Source organism: Melanerpes formicivorus, unplaced genomic scaffold (assembly GCF_026170545.1).
Source record: "Melanerpes formicivorus ecotype bairdi unplaced genomic scaffold, bMelFor1.0.p_v2 SCAF_1, whole genome shotgun sequence".
In the NCBI taxonomy this organism is placed as follows: Eukaryota; Metazoa; Chordata; class Aves; order Piciformes; family Picidae; genus Melanerpes; species Melanerpes formicivorus.
Genome location: NW_027142353.1, coordinates 29,024,942 through 29,045,612, shown reverse-complemented (window position 1 = coordinate 29,045,612; position 20,671 = coordinate 29,024,942). Strand labels below are relative to the sequence as shown.

Here is a 20,671-nt window from a genome sequence, read left to right as displayed (position 1 = left end):
GCAAGCAGAAAACTAGCACAGGTTTCCAAAACCAAAATGAGAAAAAGCTTGCAAAGCTCCTGCACATGACTTTCTCTACTTCAGGAAATGTCCCTTCTTGAAATAACCACCTGCCCCAGTCAACTCCCTGCATGCATGCTCTTCAAAATTATTTAAGAACCCAGTTTCCTTGGTGTTTCAGGGACTTTCCTCATGCAATTTGATGCAGACAAGATACAACTTTCATACTCTATTTACTATTTCATACAAATTTATTTCAGCGTTTATAAGAATCTTTGCTTGTACTTCGCTTATTGAACAAGTTCAAGCAACCTACTTTCTGACGTAAAGCAATAACACGAAATACAACCTATTTTATTTCAGTTAACAAAATCATACAGAAGATACTGGCTCTTGTGTCCTGCAGCAACGGGAAATGAAGCAGAAATTTCTCAAGGAATGGGAATTAGTACAAAGTTCTATATGCAATGAATGTAAATTTCAAATTACAGCTAGTAGACACAAAGTAGCATTGACATTTATCTGTTTAGCTTCCAGCTAAATTTACTGCAATGACTTCAGGTAGACCTTTGGCTTTAGGGACAATAATAGCCCACAAAAAATAGATAAACCAAAATACAATATTTCACTTTTTTCTTCTGAAGGTTTAGCCAAATAATGTGAAAAACACCAAACTGCATGACAACTAAAAATAACTGCATTGCTACAACAATTTTGCATTTAGTATTTGCAGAAAAAAAATCTTAAATTGAAGATAAGGAAAATGGTATTTATTAAAGTCGTATCAACAAGTAAGAATGGTCGAGCATAAAGAATCTTCAGGTCAGGCTGGTTGTCTATGGAGATTCACCATTCATCACAAACAAAAATGTGTCTGCCCTTCTTTTGAGAAAACAGTGCTTCCTTGCCGACTCAAAGATCTTAGTAACAATTTTAGTAATTCTTTCTTCCAAAATGAGCTGAAAATTAGAAAATACATACAGAAATGTTTTGATTCTAGGAACTGTGAATAATTTGATTATATCTTCATTGATTAAAAAAGTCTTTCTCTGTTCTTTCCTGCTGAACCCAGATACTAACTTACAGATTAGCCAGCCTTATTTTACATCAATTAACCCAACAAGAGGAGATACACGTTGAGTTTCCTCATAGGATGCCAACGGTCTGACAGGAGGCCACATCCACTTTTTAATACATCATTCACATTTTGTATGTCTGCTATAAGACCTACTCTTTTTCAAAACAAATAGTTTCAGCCTGTCTCTCCCCTGATGGGGACTGCTTTTCCATGCTAAAGTCCTGGCTTGCTTAAAATTAGTAGAAGCTTTTCCACTGAATTTAAGCAGGGTCAGGATTTTACTGTCATTTTTTGGATCATGTTAGTTAATTATTTCACATGATCTCTCTGTCCTGGATTATGCAGACCACTCAGATGAATAGTTATCATTCCTTTAAGTGAAGTAGTTAACTGTGTTCTTGTTTTTTCTCCTTTTTTTTTTTTTTTTTTTTTTTTTCCATAAATCAAAGTGTTTGATTTGCTCTCTGCCAACAGAGCTATGAACAGTGTAACCTCAGTCTCTCTGTGCCCTGGTTTTCAGTATATTGTATGTTACAAAGGTGTGGAATTGGATTAAAAGCTACAGCATAGTGCTCTGCAGATAAACCCACTGCAGGTGTGCAGTTTAATAGGATTTTAATTTAGTAACAAGTGAACAAAGAGAGGAAGCCTGGAATGGGATTTTCTAGATGGGGAAAAAAGGCTGTTCGTGATGGGAGAAAGCTACTGCAAGCTCTGTGATAAGGAACAAAGATTGGGCCAATGCTCTCTGAGCTGCACTTCTATAGATTACAGCTCACTCAGAGCATCTTCATTGCTGCCACCAGTTTTGACCATTTTTCACATGACATGCATCTGTCTGTGTGGCATTTTAGCTGCCATGATGCCCATCAAGCCAGTGTCTTCAAACCCTGCATTGCCTTACTCTCCACCTGCTACATTTTTTCATACAAAAATAATGTTTTCCTCAAGAGATATCACCAACTTGGCATGTATTCCGTTTTCAATATTATTAACAATTATTTACATGCTTCAAATTATATGCATATAAAAAGAATACAGGAATGTGCTGTGCTGATCAAAACAAATGAAAAAAAATGGACTCTGCTGAGGAGCGTAATTTATATTCAGCATGAACTAGGAATCAAGGACTGAAAACAGATGGGGAAGGAAGAAGAAGAGCGAAGGTGATAACTAAAAGATCATGAGGGGATCTGCTAAGCTACAGACACATATTGATGCTGCTGATATCAGGGCAAGGTCGGGAGATTCTTTTCTGATTTCTGTTACCAGTCCTCCCTCTTGTTTTTCCAGGGTTTTGTAGCAAAACGGAGGTTTTAGTACTAATTTCAATGAGATGAGGGTGGAGGTGTGATGAACAGATTTTTTTTTCTTAAGCGTAGCAGGCTGTGGAGAAGAATTAGAAATGCCTTGTGGGACAAGATGAAAAAGATACGGAGGTTGGTGTTGTTGGCAGAGGATGGAGTGAAGGCTGGAAACTGACGAAAGACACTGGGTCGCAGAATGCTGCAGAGGCTGCATGAGGTAAAGGAGTTAAAAGGAAATAAACCAGTGATGCTAGAGCAATATGTCAGACAGCAGAAATGCATCCAAGAAACAGCAGTGTGGCTGGGGAATGCTGTGCTGCTAAGGATGCTGAGGGCTTAGATACTTGTGACTGAAGGGGGATTAGTCAGGAGCACAGACAGATGGTTGTTTGGGGGAATGATCATGATTTTTTGGTGATCAGAAGTCACAGATCACAAATCCTCATGCAATGGGAATCTATTCAGAGGATCTACAGAGATGGTTATACAAGTAAAGTGGTGGGTCATGGAGGTGCTTTAGACAGGTGTTTTTTAGCAACCTGTGGAATTTGCTTTGACACCTCAGAGGAGCCTGCAATTAGAGATACAAGTGGGCTGAAGTGCTCACTCACTCTGTCATAGCTCATGAAACCCTCTTGAGCTACAACTTTTAAGTTTTTCAGCTCCCTTGCAAACAGCAAACACTTGAAACACAGCATGGGCAGGCTCTTACTAGAATCTCTTTTTCATCCCACTGTTATCATCACGTTGTACACTGACTAGTAGAATCCATCAGGTATTGCAAACTTTAAGCTCTTTCTATACTGTCTCCTTCCCTCTCCCATAATTTACCTCAAGTTATGATATTCCCCATTCATGTTTTATACCCTTCTTCTCTTACTCTGACACCCCTCATCCCTCACTCTAATCAGCCTTGCTCTCTTCTTGAGATCATGTCCAAAACATGGAAAACGGGTAGACATATTTGTAGGCATATCTCTCAGAAAACACCTGGGTCAAACCCTTCTCCGCTGATATCCAATATAAAAGCATTGCAGTGGGCATAGTGGGCCATACAAAAGCCCAGTGAAAGAGCATAGGAAGAAGGGCAAATACTGAATAAGATTTATACTTGTTTATTTCCTAATTTCTGACCACTGGTGGTTTAGAGATTCCTTGTTTGTAGCCTGCACCCAGTTCAGATCCATGCACCCAGATCCATGTTCCTTTATGTCCTTATATTTATCCTCATAGCCTAGTTAGAGTCCTTCTTGTCTTCTACCTGTATGTCATCCCTTTAAGCTAGCAGGGTTGTGGACTGTGGCTGTATGCCTGTTGGTCAGCTAGACAACAAACTCATCCTAACTCACCAGAACAGCACTGCTCTTGCTTAGACAACACTTGAGGAATTTGAAGGAGCAATGAAGGTCTGCCAGATATGTCTGGGCTCATAAACACACAGACAGGGGACTCATTTTGCTTTGTGATCTGGAAATTTTCGTCTTCCTCCTCCTCTATATAGGACAGGAATATGTGGGCCACGAAATCCATGAGTAGCAAATTAAGCACATGCCAGCATCCTAGGTTTAAAGAAAGAAAGAAAGAAAAAGTTAACCACCTCTTCATTTGCTAATCTACACGGTGTGTTCTTTTTTGGAGGGCTTCACTACAGTTATGGGCGAGACTAGCACTCATCAAACAGTACTTACAAAATTATATACTTCCAAATATTACAGCCAAATAGACACCAATTGCAGATTTTAAATGTAAGCAAGAGCCTTTCACCCTTATTAAGCTAGAGAGGAAAGTGTACTTGTGTTTTTTCATTTTCCTGTTCAAGTTCTTCTCTCACATTCACTGCTACCACAAGGCTTATCAACAACCACATATCATCCCCATTTCTCCCATCAGACTGATATATCATCCACCTCTTCCCAAGCAAACTCTCCTACAGATGTCTGCTTGTCTTGTATCTATAACATTATATAGCCTACCCTGCAGCTTGGGGCATAACCACTAAAAGCCAAGAGAGACACTGAGGCCACTGACTTATGAATCATACCCTGGCTGAAAGCCCTTACAGTAACAGGTAGGTCTTCTTTCATGCCATAAATCTGTGCAGGAATTTATCAAGCTATTCATAATCTCTGCATCCCACAAGCATCTTTACATGGACATCAACAAGAAGATACCACAATTTATATGAACGACCAAGGTTTACAGAGCTTTAAAAATGAAAAGTGCCACCTCTTTGGATGTTATATGGTCTGAGAAGCTGCTGCTTCTGCTCTTTGTCCTTTCATGCATCTTTAAATGACAGCAATGGAAGTGGAAGGTCTTATTTATCTATGGGACAAGGAAAGGGATTTCTGTGCTTGGAGCTGAAACTATACAGATGTGACACTAGTAATCCATGAGTGTTTCTAACAATCTTATTATTATTGATGTGTAGTTTATTTTGTGGGGAGGCAGCTCATGTGACACTCATGGATTTGCCTAAGTAATTGCATTTCCTTGGTGTGGATACTACACCTTTTGACCTCCAGGCTGCCCACTATTCCTGCAAGAAATGCTGAGATTTAAGAAATTTCTGAAAAGCAATGACCCTGGGTACAGAACTTTTGCACCAGATGCTTTGTTAACATAATGGCTTCCTCAGCCTTGTCCACTAAAACTTGAAATCCTATCAGAATAGAAACATGGGGAAGAAGGGACATTGTTAGGCCATATAGCCTACCAGCTTAAAGAACCAGAGGTATCGAGAAAGAAGATAATGCCATTCAAATTAATTGGATCATCACAGAGAAAGATTAAAATATTTTTTGACTCTCTCATATGCAAGAATAAATTAAATCTTAGGACTACTGAAGTGTAACATAAAGACTGTCATGAGTGGAATGAAAATATAATTTCTAACTACATTAAGGCAGGCTCAGCAGAGGAAGGGTGTGTCCCCAGCCACTGACAACTGCAGAACAGGGAGGCAATTCATTAAACTCTTTATGTCCTGGGAAGAGGATTTCATAATTGTAAGGAATTTCAATAAATATTATGCTTCCATTGGTGTTCTTGGAATTTATTCCTAATTTCCTCATTGCCCAAAATATTGCATGTAACATTGGAGAATTTTGTGCTGAACTCCCCTGGAGAAAGAGAGAAAGGAGTGATTATTTTATTATCACTGTAATAGTGCAGCTGAAGGACAAGGGATCTTACTGTGCTGTGTTCCCTGCAAATACAGAACAAACCTGTGATCCTTCTCTAGTGAGTTTGCAATCTAAATATAAGGTAAAAGGTAGCAGCTACACACAGAAAATGGGTGCATGCATAACTGCACAAACATCAGCATTAATGGTGAAAGAATACAGAAGATTACAAAAGGTAACAACCTTAATAAACCTATTTGTTATGTCTTTGTAGGAAGCACATGAAAGCATGGTTTTGAAGGGGAATTTCAAAGAGAGTAATAAGATTTTCTTTGGCTATTTGTGTGAAGCCCCATCCAACAGAAGAGGAGAAAATATGGAGGTGCTCATTTGAAAATCTAAAAAGCGATTCATACCATTTGGGATCAGTTGCTGCTCACAAGAGATGGTGCATTTCTGCAGAGTGAACAATAGAGAGAAAAGCTTCTGACAGGTTTTGCAAATTAAAGAAAGGCAGACAGAGATGGTGTAATACAGAAATGGAAGAGACTGAAATGGAAGAGACTGAACTGATTCAAGATACGATGATGTATCACTTCAAACCACTTCAAGTGAACATGACTGCACAGTCCTCCTGCTTCTTCTGCCTTGCACTGGTGTGGGATGTGTTTGATGCTTGACAGCTCAGAGCCCTAAAACAGAGAGAACACTAACCCAGCTAAAGGCGTGATGAGCTTTCCATCAGTTTAACACCTTCAGCAGGCATGCTGCTGGCTAGGCAACCACTTAAGTCATTGTAAGGCATAAGGAAAAGAAGCATGTAGCTGTTGTCAGAGGAACTAACTGCCTTTTTGGCAAGTAGTTATCTCAGTGCCTGCTCTGACTATCTTACACAGAAAGAACCTGAAATACTGGGAGCTGTCACTTGAGAGATCTGGAGTTTCCATGGTTAAGGATACTGGTGGATCCAGCTCTCCATCACACTCTTCTTCTGAGATTTGCAGCTCTTGTAGGAAGGGAGTGCAGAGGCTCACACTTCAGGCTGCTGTTCGCCGTATTTCTACAGACATGGTTTCTGCAGAAAGAGGGAGTTCTGCCCTTCCCACTGTCTCCAGCTGTATGCTCATACTTTCCTCCATTCTGCTCATCTTAAATTTTGGATCAGAAAACAAATATAGATGAAAACTAACCATTTAATTTTCCTGACCTGGATAGTTACATCGCCAGGCAAATGGTGCTGCTTGGTCCAAGGAAGGCAGTAAGAACTGATACCTCTACTGATCACAGCATGAATTTATGTCTGTGTCTCAGGGCACAGAGGAGTGTATCCAGATGAGAGTCATAAAGATCCTACTTACCAAAACCATCTGCACAGTTGAGGGTCATAGCCTTGCTTACTGCACTCAGTAGGAAGTTCCATCGTAACTGGAAATTCGATGCCAGTTTTCTAAACTCCTCTTTACTCCTGCTTGGCTGCAGGTAGAGGAAAAAAAAGCTTTATGGTAAAGTTGGTTGAAATAATACATTATTGCATTGCAGACTATATTTCCCTGTACAAAGTGCACACAAAGGTGGAGCAAGCAGGTTTTTTGTTAGAATCCTAAAATAACTTAGGTTGAAAGCGACCTTTGGACATCATTTAATCTAACCTCCTGTCCAAAGCATGGCCAACTTAGTTCAGCCTTGTCCAGCCAAGTTCTGAATACCTCCAGGATGGATATCCCATGGCATTTCTGGGTAACCTCTTCCTATGGTTACCTACTCTCATGGCATTTATTTCTTTATGTATTGGAAATTTTCTTTGCTGCAACTTTTGTCTACCACCTTATGCCCTCTAAGTGTGAACCCCCGGGCAAAGTCCTGCTCCATTGCCTCTACTATCCCATGAGTTAGCTGAAGGTTGTGAGATGAAGGCACCACAGAACTGCAAAGTACTAGTCTTAGTTGTTTGGGGGATGGGGGTGGGGGTGTTGGTTTTGTTTTGGTTTGCATTGTTTTGTTTTTAAAAAAGAAGGAAATAATGAAGCTAAAGAACTGCAGTTTAGCTGACTTCTTCAGAAAGAGAAAACCAAACCCACCAGACCCAGGTAGGTCTGGCAATCAACCAAATCCACCAGTACCATCAAGCTGCAACTAATTTTGAATCAGTGATGGCAGAGGGGTGGTAGAATTAACCTATGTAAAGGTGTATGTGCAAGGATGATCATATTTGAACTTTTTTACAAGAGCTAGAGAAATTGTAACAGAAATCATAACTCTCATACCACCTGCTAGAAGTCAAGAGTTTCTTAAATAAACAATTGCAGGAATCATGAAGTGTTCTCTTCATTTTTACTAACATTTTTCTTCTCAGTTTTTATTAGGGATTGTTATAATATGCGTCTATGAAAGCAGAGCAGCTACTGAAAGCACATAAGTGGATAAATGCACAGAACTATGTCTGTAGTTGTTTGCACAGATGGAATTCTTGTATGCCAATTAATCCCCCCCTTTTCTGCAGCACGCATAAATTGCATTTATGCAAATCTGCAGTCTGGTCAGGTTACTTATGTACAATGTAGCTCTCACAGCCTCCTTACAGTAAGCATTTAGCAGGACAAATGATGTGATCACCCTTTCTTTTCTGAAAGTATTCAATTAATTATGTACCTGAATGACAAAAGCCTGAAGATTTGAAGACAAACAGTTCAGGATAACACGAATATCTGTGGAAGGTGCCAGCAAAGGCATTAAGTCATTAAAACCTATGAAATATAGAAGGGAGATCATTACTTGAAGTGATTGGCTTGCTTTTTGGTTTGTTTATGCAGCTTTTAGTTTTTGTTGTGTGTTTTTTTTTATCTTCATCTTAAAATAAGACATCTATTTATAACATTTTGATTAATATAATTCCACTATTCCTTTAGTGAGGAACAGTACCCTACTTTGAAATCAGTCAGAATTCACCATATCTGAATGGACGTAGTCATCATAGCAAAGGTGGCAAGAATAAACATGTCCAGTGTGAAAGCTGGAATTTAATTATATGCAATACAAACTTGCTTATCTGAGATTTTGTGTGGTTGAGACAAAAAAAAAAAAAAAATCAATCTTGGTTTATCTGTTGAGAATGACAAAAGAGTTTTAAAATAATAACAGAAAATATTCTGTAGACCAGTAGAAATAGAGATATATATTTCTGCCTCCTATCAGTGCAGCTGTTCCCCCAAAAGAGTGAAACCTACCAACCAGTGCCAGAAAGTACATCACTATGGCACCTCTCTGAATTTATACCCTCCTGAGACATCTTCTCTCAAGAAGGCCTATGGATAGGGTTTTTTTAAAACAATGCTTATTATATTTTGGGAAAGCAATGAAAGCAGATAATGCAATAAATTCATCTTGGAAAGAGTAAGCCCATCATTAACATAATGGGCAAATGTAACAAGAGCACTCTGTGCAATGGTTTTGATTTTAAGGTGTATACAAATATTATTTAAATTGTGCTCCTCGTGGTTCTATGAAGAAGCCAAATGATTATTCCTGTGGTCATGGAAAGGATGTGGCACATCCTGTGTCAGTGACTGAATTGGTGGTGGGCCAGGAACCAAGAAGAATTTTTTCCCTGTCAGATCCGTGCACATCATAGTCCAACTTGCCCATCTTTTGCTAATAATTTAAATGGCAGACCATTAAGCTAAAAATTATCTTGCTATCACTTTTTGCTAAGCTGGCAAATGCATTATGACATGGCTGCATACAAACTGTGTATTTTATTGTTTAAAGAGGCACATTGATCCCACAAGGCAGAAAAAGGACACAAAAGCTGAAAGGCAAATAGTCTTCTTTCCAGTCCAGCACACAGTATTTTAAAATCTGGACACAGTAAGTGTTGTCGTGTACTTGATTAATAACAGAGGAAAAAGAAAAATGCAGCTCTTGGAAACTTCTTTTTTTGTTGAAGAAATAGCAAAAAAAATAATGTTGCTGTTCGTCAGTCTTCTAGGAGATACATCATGTAGTAATACAAACCCCATTCCTGCTGCCACAGAAAGCTTTAAGAGAAAGTCAGAATGGAAAGCTTTTCATTCTTAACCTTTAAAGTGAAAAGGATAATTTTACATGCTCCATTCTCAGTTTTACTGGCTCTTTTCCAGTACTTCAGGTTATGGCAAGACTATAATTCTCATTAAAGCAGATGCCATGAATAAACAAGAGGAAATGCTGGAGTTTTAACAATGGCAAGCAAAGGCTTAAGTGGATAGACAAAATACAGAAAAAATAAATAAATTACATTTCAGTTCTATATAACTTTGCAGCTCCTCCGGATTCCTAAACATCATTTGAGAGAAGTATCCAGGCAGATCCAGAAATCCCTCATTGATGACAGCATGCAAGCTGGATCGCAAAACAATGACATTGCTGTTGCTCTTCAAGATTGTTCTCATTGCCTGTAGAGAAAAAGAAAATGGCTAATGCCTTTCATTTTCTCAAACCCTTAACTCAGTCAAAAAGCTTCCCTTATTCAATACCAGACTTTATATAACCAGTCTCCAAACTGGGAAAAGAAAACCATAAATCTAAGAGATGAAACTTAAATTGTCTTCAAGGGTTGTTTTTTTTTTTTGTTCTGGGAGACTTTCTTCTCAATGACACTCTGTGTAGCTGTCTGTGATGGAGCAGACAGGGCTAACATGCTTGAACAATCTGGGCAATCACATGGGCAGTTGGTTTTGCCTAGAGTTATTTATTATAGCCACACCAAATAATGATATTTTGTCTACAAGTTAGAATGGTGCGTCAAGGCTGACTTGATGTTACGTATCCTTAGTACATGTTTCAATTAAATTCAAAGTCAAATCTTCTCTGGTTTCCCAAACCTTTAAGAATATACATAACATAAAAAATATGTGCTATTTAAAGTCATATTCATTCAGATTTTACCCCATTTATCTGCTTATGAATAATTTGTAAATCTATCTAGCTTCACATTTGTCGCAAAAAATATTACTAACATAGGTATCACAAACAATTTTCAGTCTAACATTCAATCCTAATCTCTTCCCTATTAAAAAACATATTTAATTGCTAATATCAAACAGTGTTCCTTCAGATTTGTGATTGAATCATGAAAACAGTGAAGGAAATTAAGCCTGAATCCATTGAATGTTGTTAATCCATATATTTAAACTTTCACTTCCTTACTGAAATCAGTAAGATCATAAAGCCTTTGTTGAATTTTTTGCTTTTATGTGAATAAACCATGCCCAGTTTGGCCTTTTTTTAATTCAGAAATACTTCAGGATTCATAAACAGTTTAACCAATCCCATTCATCAGGTACTTACCATGACCATATAAACGGCAGCAAACGCAGCTGCCCATTTACCTGCAAACTACAGGCCTGTCAGCCTTACCTCAGTGCCAGGGAAAATTATACAGCAGATCATCTTGGGGGCATTCACTGCACACATGAAGGATGGCCAAGGGATCAGGCCTAGCCAACATGGATTTAGGAGGGGCAGGTCCTGCCTGACCAACCTGATCTCCTTCTATGATCAGGTGACCCGTCTGGTGGATGTGGGGAGGCCTGTGGATGTGGTCTACTTGGACTTCAGCAAGGCCTTTGACTCCGTCCCCCACAGCAAACTGCTGGCTAAGCTGTCAGCTCGTGGCTTGGACAGCAGCACTCTGTGCTGGGTTAGGAACTGGCTGGAAGGCCGAGCCCAGAGAGTGGTGGTGAATGGTGCCACATCCAGCTGGTGGCCAGTCAGTGGTGTCCCCCAGGGATCAGTGCTGGGCCCCATCCTCTTTAATATCTTTACTGATGGTCTGGATGAAGGGATTGAATCCATAATCAGTAAGTTTGCAGATGACACCAAGCTGGGGGCAGGTGTTGATCTGTTAGAGAGTTGAAGGGCTCTGCAGAGGGACCTTGACTGACTGGACAGATGGGTGGAGTCCAACAGGATGGCATTCAACAAGGCCAAGTGCCAAGTGCTGCACTTTGGTCACAGCAACCCCATGCAGAGCTACAGGCTGGGGTCAGAGTGGCTGGGGAGCAGTCAAGCAGAAAGGGACCTGGGGCTGCTGGTTGACAGCCAGCTGAATATGAGCCAGCAGTGTGCCCAGGTGGCCAAGAGGGCCAATGGCATCCTGGCCTGCATTAGGAATAGTGTGGCCAGCAGGAGCAGGGAAGTCATTGTGCCCCTGTACACTGCACTGGTTAGGCCACACCTTGAGTACTGTGTCCAGTTCTGGGCTCCTCAGTTTAAGAAGGACATTGAGATACTTGAACGTGTCCAGAGAAGGGCAACAAGGCTGGGAAGAGGCTGCAAGCACAAGGCCTGTGAGGAGAGGCTGAGGGAGCTGGGGTTGTTTAGCCTGGAGAAGAGGAGACTCAGGAGAGACCTCATTGCTCTCTACAACTACCTGAAGGGAGGTTGTAGCCAGGGGGGGTTGGTCTCTTCTCCCAGGCAACTAGCACCAGAACAAGAGGACACAGTCTCAAGCTGTGCCAGGGGAGGTTTAGGCTCGAGGTGAGGAGAAAGTTCCTCACAGAAAGAGTTGTTGGCCATTGGAATGTCCTGCCCATGGAGGTGGTGGAGTTGCCATCCATGGAGTTGTTCAAGAGGGGAATGGACGTGGCACTTGAAGCCATGGCTTAGTTAGTCATGAGGTGTTGGGTGATAGGTTGGACTCGATGATCTCTGAGGTCTTTTCCAACCTTATTGATTCTATGATTCTACGATTTATTTGCAAACGTAATTCCCAATCTGGTAATTTCTCTTTTTTTCATCATTCTGCTAGCTTTACAGAGATACCAAAAGCACTCTGATTCTCATCCAATATTCCACTCCAGGTGAGTTAAAGACAAAGTCTTTTTTTTTGTGCTTTACTTGAAGTTTCTTGTGTCAGAAGAGCTGCTGCTTGCAACGAGACACATGACTTGAATGCTGGGAACTACCAGGGGCAGTATTTTCAGTATGCTGATAGCACCCAACTCCATGCCCCGGTGTTTTAGACTGATCCCTTTAGTTGTTGCACTTCACTGTACTAAATATAATTTTCTAAATGACTGAGAGTCAGCTATGACAACACCTAAACACAGTTTACCAGTGTCAAGAATCAGCCCCAGAGAATGACAAGCATCGTATTCACATTCCTTTCTTGTAGGGAATTCACACCCTTTTATGCTCTAATTACTTCTGCATGCCCAGGTAGTAGCAGCTGTCAGCTTGCTTTATCTACAGATGATGGGAAAGTTACTTTTCTTTTATGTGAATCCTGACCCTGCCAAAAATTTTCCTATTTTCTCACCAGGTGGCTAAATTATTGCAAAGTACTCTATAAGGGGCAGTGTGCTTCCACCATTTAGAAGCTGCAGCTGCACAGCTCCTCCACATTGCACTTCTCATTAGGAGCACTCTCACCTGCTTTCACCCTCCCCATCTCACCTGCTTTCAGCCTCTAGTTGAAATTTCAGGTGTGTTTTAGACAGAGAAATATGAGAATAATTATTAGAAATATAAAATTACTCCTGCATGAGAAGATGATATAAACTTCAGCTTTGCACAGAAATAACTGAGCAAGGATGTAACGGAGGTTTGCGGGGAGAATCACATGAAGAATGACAGACATTTTAAAGCTAATAAAAGAAGGTACTTTTTCACACAGCAAATAGTCAAACCCTGGAACTCAATACCCCAAGATGCTGTGGATGCCAAAATCAAGCTATTAAATATGAAAATGTGGATATACTTTCATCTCAGATTATTAGAAGCCAGGAGAGTACAGTGGAGGAAGAGCAAGGTATCATTTGATCATATGAGCATCTGATGAAGGCCACCAGAGGAAAGTGAGTCCACACAAGCCTAGGATTGGCTGTGTCTCTCTAAAACACTCAATGGTACTTTCTGAGAGACATCCCCATGAAACATTTGGATGTTTCTCATGAGCTGAAAATTTGAAATACCTGTGGTGTTCAGCTAACCATCATTTGAAGTGCTATGAACAGGGGGATGCACTTGCAGGACAATGTTTAGCTGGTATTTGTTTCCTACCCTGGAGCCTAGTATCCATGGCTTTGGCAAGATCTCTAACAGAAGTTGTAATCAAGGCTGTATGACCGCTGAAAGATGGTCATTTACAAGGTTTACATAACTTCACTTACTGAAACTTCTTTTTTTTTAATTGCCAGTGGGACTAATCATTAGGTACACTGAAACTCCTTTGCCCTTCCATTGTATTTTAAAGAGGCTCTGGAGAAGATGCAAACATCATTTACTTGTGAGAACAGTGCCAAGAGCTTTTTAACACAAACAAGAACCAGGCACAGAATGTGCTCAGCTGTAAGTGTAGATCTGGCCTCAATTCTCAGGTCTGCAAGGTTCACTTTGTGCTAGTTAAACAATGCAAAAGGGGTGCAGAGCAGCCAGAGGCTGCTGCTAGGGAATTCTCCCCAACTAGGCTGCAGACCTCTTTCCTTAAGCTTTGAGGATGTAAATTCAGTGCAGACTCTCTGTAGCTTTTACACACATTAGGAATAGGCAGAGAAGAATCAAAAAGCTACAACCAGCCTTTTGACATTATGACTCAAGCACAAGAAAGGTGATGTAAATTTGGGTATGCAAATCAGGCGGAAACAACTGAGGTGCAGTTGGTACTTGCACTCTTGCTGGACCATATTCTTCAATGCTTAAGAAGCATTCATCAGAAGCACATGAAGCTGAGCTTCCCAAGTATTTAGTATCTCCAAGGAACACCCAAGCCTTTTGTTGCAGAGATTCTGGAACATACCTTGGCCACATTAGAAAGGTCTGTCTTTCTCCTGAGTCTTTTTATAAACACTGTAACTTCTGTTAAAGAAGAAGAGGCAGATGTTTCATAGCATTAATATTTTACAGTCTAAAAGACATTAATGAAGACAGATCTTTTAAGTTAGAAAGTAGGTCCCAATGGGAGCTACAGAGGGCAACAGAGGAGAGCACAGTGGGAGCACTAAGCCAACATTATGGTCTGGGAACCCTTGCAGTTTAAAGCTTGCAAGCAGAAGCAGCCCAGGTCACCACTCTTCCTTCATTGCAAGTCTCTTAACCCATGACACACAGAAATAGTACTTCCAGCGTCTTTTTACATTAAATACTTCTTCATCAAGACCAATATTCTTTCACATGTATGGTTTAAATTGAATGGCAATGATGTTAATTCTAAACCTCCTATATGTTGTTTAAAGGGTTTAAATTTCTACTTTTATCTATAATTCTGCAACACTGCTAATAGGAGTTGTTTTCTTTGGTTCTATTGTCTCCTCTTATAATGTGTTGCAATTATGGCAAGTCTGGTGAAAAAATACCCTTTTAAACACCAAAATATAAAATAACCAATTCTTAGTTACCAGAAAATCAAATATAAAGCAACTTATAAACTTCTGTAGAGAGGCAGTATGGTTCTCAAGGGAGAATTTCTGTTTCTCTGAAGTTTGTACAAACCAGAAGGACTGGGATGCATATACAAGGGGTTGCAGGTATGATGTATATTTTCATGCACACACGTTAGATTGCTCTGTCAAGCATTCATATGTATGAAATGCCAGAATTAAGACTGTGTGCAAGTCTTTTGTGAGCATATGAATGCAAATACAATTTTTGGTATTAGCCATGCTTTGCTACTGAGAGGTTGGTCTTCACTCAGTGAGCAACTGAGTAACAGTATGTTTTAAGCAGAATCTTCAGCATCATACATAACTGTGTGTATGTATGTACACACATATTCACAGATGTGTATACACATACCTTCCTATAGTACAGATTTTTATAACTCTCTGCCCTAATGACAGACTTGTAGTTTCCCTGTGGCACTGTGGATTTTTGAACTGTGCTACAGCCATTAATTAATCTGCAGTAAGCCACTTGCAAGGTGAAGAGATAGAACAATATCTAAATTTCACAAGGCAGACTGCATGATATTCAGTCACAGCCAAAGTGATCATGGGAAGAAACGGATTTTTCAAAAGATTCAAGTACACTTTAATTTACCATGATTTGGGAATAATTTTGGCTTAAACTTATACTCACATGTTATCTGAGACTATTTATTTTTAACTGTATCCCAACTAACTCTAGTCCTCACTACTATCAAAGTTACATCAGCTAGAAAAGCTTTAAAAATAATTTCTGTGAAAGTCCTGTAACACAATCTTCACTGCAGTTTAAGCAAAGATTATTTTATTAAATTCTCTCTATTACCTAAACATACCTTCAGATTTAGATATTTGGACCAGTAATGGAAATCCTGCCAAAGCATTGTGAAGCCAATCTTCTACGTTTTCACTGAACCATTTGACTGACATTATGTGTTGCACAGGCACCTCCTCCATGAAATCGTGAAGTAGGATGTTCTCCATTTCCTAGAATATCAGTTCATGGAGCTGTACATTATTGGTGTGCTATAAATATTTACAGCAGCATGAAACAAAATGTTACTGATAGTTTAGGTGTAAGTCTAAAAGAGACTGTTGGCTTTTTCCTTCCAATTAAGCAATAGCTAAGCTACATTTATTAGCAGAAGGAAAAATATCATAATGATAAACCTCATTTCTACAATGAATTAATAGACAGTACTTAACAACATCCTGTAAATAAGAAGGAAAATATTTTGATCAGAAAAATTGCAGATTTCTATATGGAATGTCGCAGGGAATGCAGCAGTCCTCCCAAAGGAACAATAACTTGTAATTTGGAGAACAGTTATCAGTCAGACTTTCAGTTACATAGCCTCATGTCAGAATTGCAGACCACATTTATAATCATAGAGTCATAGAATTAGTAAGGCTGGAAAAGACCTTTAAGATCACTGAGTCCAACTGTAACCCAATTACCATGACCACTAAACCATGTCCTGAAGGGCCACATCTACACGCTTCTTGAACATCTCCAGGGATGGTGGCTCCACCATCTCCCGGGGCAGTGTGTTCCAATGCCTCACCACTCTTTCAGTAAAGAATTTTTTCCTAATGTCCAATATAAACCTCCCCTGGCATGACTATAACAGCATACTCTATTAATATTAGAGATTTTCAAAGGAATATATAACATGAAAATGGGAATTATCTCAAATTCCTTTCAAACACAAGAAACAGCTGGCCCTTCCCCTCAGGAGGAACTGCCAAAATGGCACAAACACATAATAACATAATTACAACACACAAGTGTGTCTATGGTACCTTGAATAGCTGCCTATCATAGCTTTTGAACAGCTGGCATACATCTGGTGAGGACATCAGTGCTATGCTTTCAGGCTGCAGAGACCTCCAGAAAGACATGATACAGTCTTCCACCTGTCACACAAAGTCTTTTATAAATTTTCACTGATTTTACACTTATGAAATGTGAAGTGTGATTCATTAAAGCAACACACACAAGAACAGAAGCAAAAGAATGACTGTGGAGCTGGGCTTTTTGCCTGGCCTCATCCTGGCTGGGATCCAGCCTAAGTGGAAGAATCCTGGGACAACAAGGCAAGGCAGGATAAGAAAGAAGAGAGAAACAAAGAAATGTGCCACAGATATGTGGATATAATGAAATATATGCATCTGTGGCTTGCTTTGTGTTTTGTGCTGGACTCAGAGTCATTGATATGCCAGGAGTGCTCATGATATGCCTACAAACTCAGATTCTTGAAACATGTTGTGTTGATTAAGAATTCCCAAATAATTTGACTGAATGTTTCATTTGTTTATAAATGACCATCTACCTTAGATCAAACCATCAAGTAATTAAGTTACATAGAAGCAATTTTATTGTTAGAATTGTATGCTGTAGTCAGAATGAGGGTGTGGTAGGTTGAAGTTTCCCCCCACCATTAACTTTTAGCCAGACCAACTCAGTTAGGAGCAGATGAAGCTGTATTTACAAGCAAAAACTACACTCAACCATTGACATGTACAAAATGTACAGTATTTACAACATTATACAGATATTTACAATTAGCAAACAACATGAAAACCCCCCAGGTCAAAAAGACCAGGGAGAGCTGTTCCACTACCCCCCAGACCCCGCTGTCCCAGCGAGAGAGAGTGGAGACAGAGATCAGTGGGTCAGACTTATCCAAGGCCAGCCAGAAGCACGTTATCTCTCCTGAGCGAAGCAGAAACAGCCAAGATCAGAAAGAAGAGAAAAGGAATCGGAATAATTGTTATGGTACAGCTCCTCTTATCCCAGACATTTACCCAATGAATTTGTTTAGAATAATCTTTTGTTTTCCTTTTTATACCTAATAGTGATTTATTTATCATTTTCTACTTTTCTGCTCAAAATCTGCAGCTAAATTTTTAAAGGCATAGCCTAAAACCACCACAGAGGGTTATTAAAGCAAAGTCATACCTTGTCAAGCTCACCCTTTCTCACCATGTGTAAAATATCTTGACAGTGGCTGTGATACTCATTGGCAAGCAGTACAACCTGGAGAAGGTAACCAAAAAGAGAGTACAAAAACATCACACGGGCAAAGAGCTAACTCGCTTGCTGACTGAATTTGAACGTACCATTTCGCAGGGGTATTTCCTCCTTAGCTCTTGCTCCCAAAGAAAGAATCTGCTGAATTCAGACCAAGGGTCCTGAAATCTATCTTGTTCATTCTTCAGATAAACGACAGGCGGAGAACAGTGCAAATTCTTGCTCTCAATGCATCAGAATTTATTTTGAACAATAAATAAAATACAAAAATAATAAAATATTACAATTATCTTGTCAGTTCTGTTAAAGGTATTAAGCACTTTGTTGAAATTCTATAACATGATCTTTTTATAAGATGTATTCCTTAAAAGAAATATTTGCCCTTCTTTTTTTTTGGAAAGCAGGAGTGGATGAAAGAAGGAAGCATGGGTGACTAAATATTTAAATCCTAAATGTACATGAATTGCATTTCAAAACCAGTGAATATTTAATGCTATACATATCTTCCACATATATTTTCTATATCACTCATGTCATAGTTGTAACCTTCTAAATAAGGCTGCAGATCGTTGGCTCTGCTATCAGGGTGACAGCACATTTCTCATCAGCTGTCATTGCATCCCCTTCAGAGCACTCATTACTGCACTCGAGTGCTCCATAAAAATAAGACATTCGACATCCAGACTCTCCTTTTTTCCTCAATGTGGTCCACGTAAGTTTGTTGCTCATACACAGTTGGCTGACTTCCAACAACCCCAGTGTCAAATCATCCCACGACAGAACATTTACGGGAGAACTGCCATAGGTTAGCCTCACGTCTGCCCTTTTCGGCGAGCAGGAGTTGTGCTCTTTTTTTCTTAACAATTTCCTAGTATGTATTTACTTACTGTGACAGTAAACTCTGACTGCACTGGAAAGACATTGGCTCAGCAGTATGAGGGGGTGTTACCGTGGGCCTCAGGCAAGGAAGGTTGTGCCCCACTATCTCCCCTAATATTCAAAACCTGGGCTGTCAGCGACAATTTCCACTCTCAGAACAGATAAAATTATTTGAGCTGACATTAAGATAACAACCATATTTAGCTACCAGGTGAAACTGGAATGGGGGAAGTAAGCATTCAGTGGTATTAAGCGAAGATTACTTTGGAGAGGATGATGGGTTAACTGTATTTCATCAGAACATATTATATAGCAGTTATAATTAAACAGACATTTTGTTATAATCCTAATGTATCTGAAACTCACTGTTCTTTTTTCTTGGCTCTTGCTCTTGTAACCAGCTGTATCTCCAGAACTGCAGGCATTTCCACTGTGATAAAAAATACAACAGAAAAACCCCTTCAAAATCCCACCAATTTACTCTGTATTTAGTAAAAAAAGGAGCTCAAACTGAATAGAGTGCACTAGGCTGGAGCATTGTGTTTGAGAAACAAACTCCACTCTTTTTTCCTGTCATTCGGTGGCCCTAGCATTTTCTGACAAGTCTGAGGCCAATTTTATTAATTTTATGATAAGACTGAACCATTCATTATAAAGATGGCAAGATGTTAGGCATTTAACAGTACAGTGTTTTCCAGCTCCTTGCACCAAGATCATGGGTTTGTATTTGTAGTTGCAGTTCATTTGAAATTGTTAATAATGAAATAATAAAGGCACAATAATGAAAGCACAATCATCCATGTGCTTTGATTTCACAGTAATTCCAGTTTCTGCACCCTGTATCGGTTTAGACAGCATTTTCCTCTCCTTGTTCCCCATTTACTTTGCAAGCCTGCCATGATGTTCCATATGGTCAGAATTCAACCAGACCTGCAGAAGCTTGACCACTGGCTTTTGGTTGAAAAGGAAGGGGTACAAGCACAACAGGCTGCTTTCTTGCTTTACCATGCCCTACCTGTTTTGCTGAGGCTAATCCTAGAGGAGGGAGAGACAAGATTGCTAGTAACAGGGACATAGTGTGAGAGTTGTATTCCTCCAATCAAGCCACCATCTGCTGCTGACACCTGCTCGCTGTCTGTGAAGGCATTTAGAACTCCTGAGTCCTTTTGGACTTAGCTATTTTGAAGGGAGACAGGCAGGGGCTTTGTAGAAAATGTGCTTCCACTGATAACTGCTAACACTCAGGCTATCTATTCAGATTCTGGCTTCTGGGTTTTACTGCTGTGATGTATTATAAACCAGAGTACCATCTTAATGTCCCAAAGATACAGAGGAAAATGCATTAAGAGCTTATCTGCTTGGAAATTCAATCCACTGAAAATGCCTCCTCTCACATCTCTGATGTCCATAGGATTGACCCTTGCTACCTGAAAAACTACCTTTCCCTCTTCCACCACTCTCTGCCATGAAGGCGATGCTCCAATGAAATTACCAAACTGGCTGCCCAAGAGGGTAGTTGGATAGTTTGGTAATGCTATTAGCATTTCAGAGTTGGTGGCTGAACAAAGGGAAGAATGTGTAAGCAGAGATGTTTCATAACGCTTCTTTCAAATGGGTCTTTCCTGCAGATTTCTAAAGCCTGTGAAACAAAATTAATGAGTATTTTCCAGCTCCTGCTCTCCCTGAGAAGGCGGCCAGCTGTATCTTCTGCTGCTGCTACTATGGCAACACATATCAGCATCACTCTCCTCCAGTGGGCTGGCTCCCCTGGTAGGCTGGCTCCCCCTCTCCCCCAACCATGGGGATGGTGAGGTGTGAGAAGGGGTACTGCATGGGTCCTCCTGCGCCCC

At 39.9% G+C, this 20,671-nt stretch overlaps 1 protein-coding gene across 1 annotated transcript in view; it reads right to left on the bottom strand.

Moving 5' to 3' along the window:
* Nucleotides 1-264: 264 nt before the first annotated feature.
* The window catches only part of RFX8 (regulatory factor X8), a 44,378-nt gene continuing 23,971 nt past the window's right edge, over nt 265-20,671 (bottom strand). Inside the window, exons 6-16 of the mRNA XM_068137068.1 lie at nt 19,188-19,251; nt 18,032-18,166; nt 17,871-17,948; nt 16,712-16,825; nt 15,745-15,895; nt 14,287-14,345; nt 9,784-9,940; nt 8,160-8,254; nt 6,869-6,983; nt 3,735-3,944; nt 265-959 (exon numbers count right to left, since the gene is read on the bottom strand). Of these exons, the coding sequence (XP_067993169.1) occupies nt 934-959; nt 3,735-3,944; nt 6,869-6,983; nt 8,160-8,254; nt 9,784-9,940; nt 14,287-14,345; nt 15,745-15,895; nt 16,712-16,825; nt 17,871-17,948; nt 18,032-18,166; nt 19,188-19,251 (1,204 nt within the window). The 3' untranslated portion in view covers nt 265-933. The remainder of the gene's footprint in view (nt 960-3,734; nt 3,945-6,868; nt 6,984-8,159; nt 8,255-9,783; nt 9,941-14,286; nt 14,346-15,744; nt 15,896-16,711; nt 16,826-17,870; nt 17,949-18,031; nt 18,167-19,187; nt 19,252-20,671) is intronic.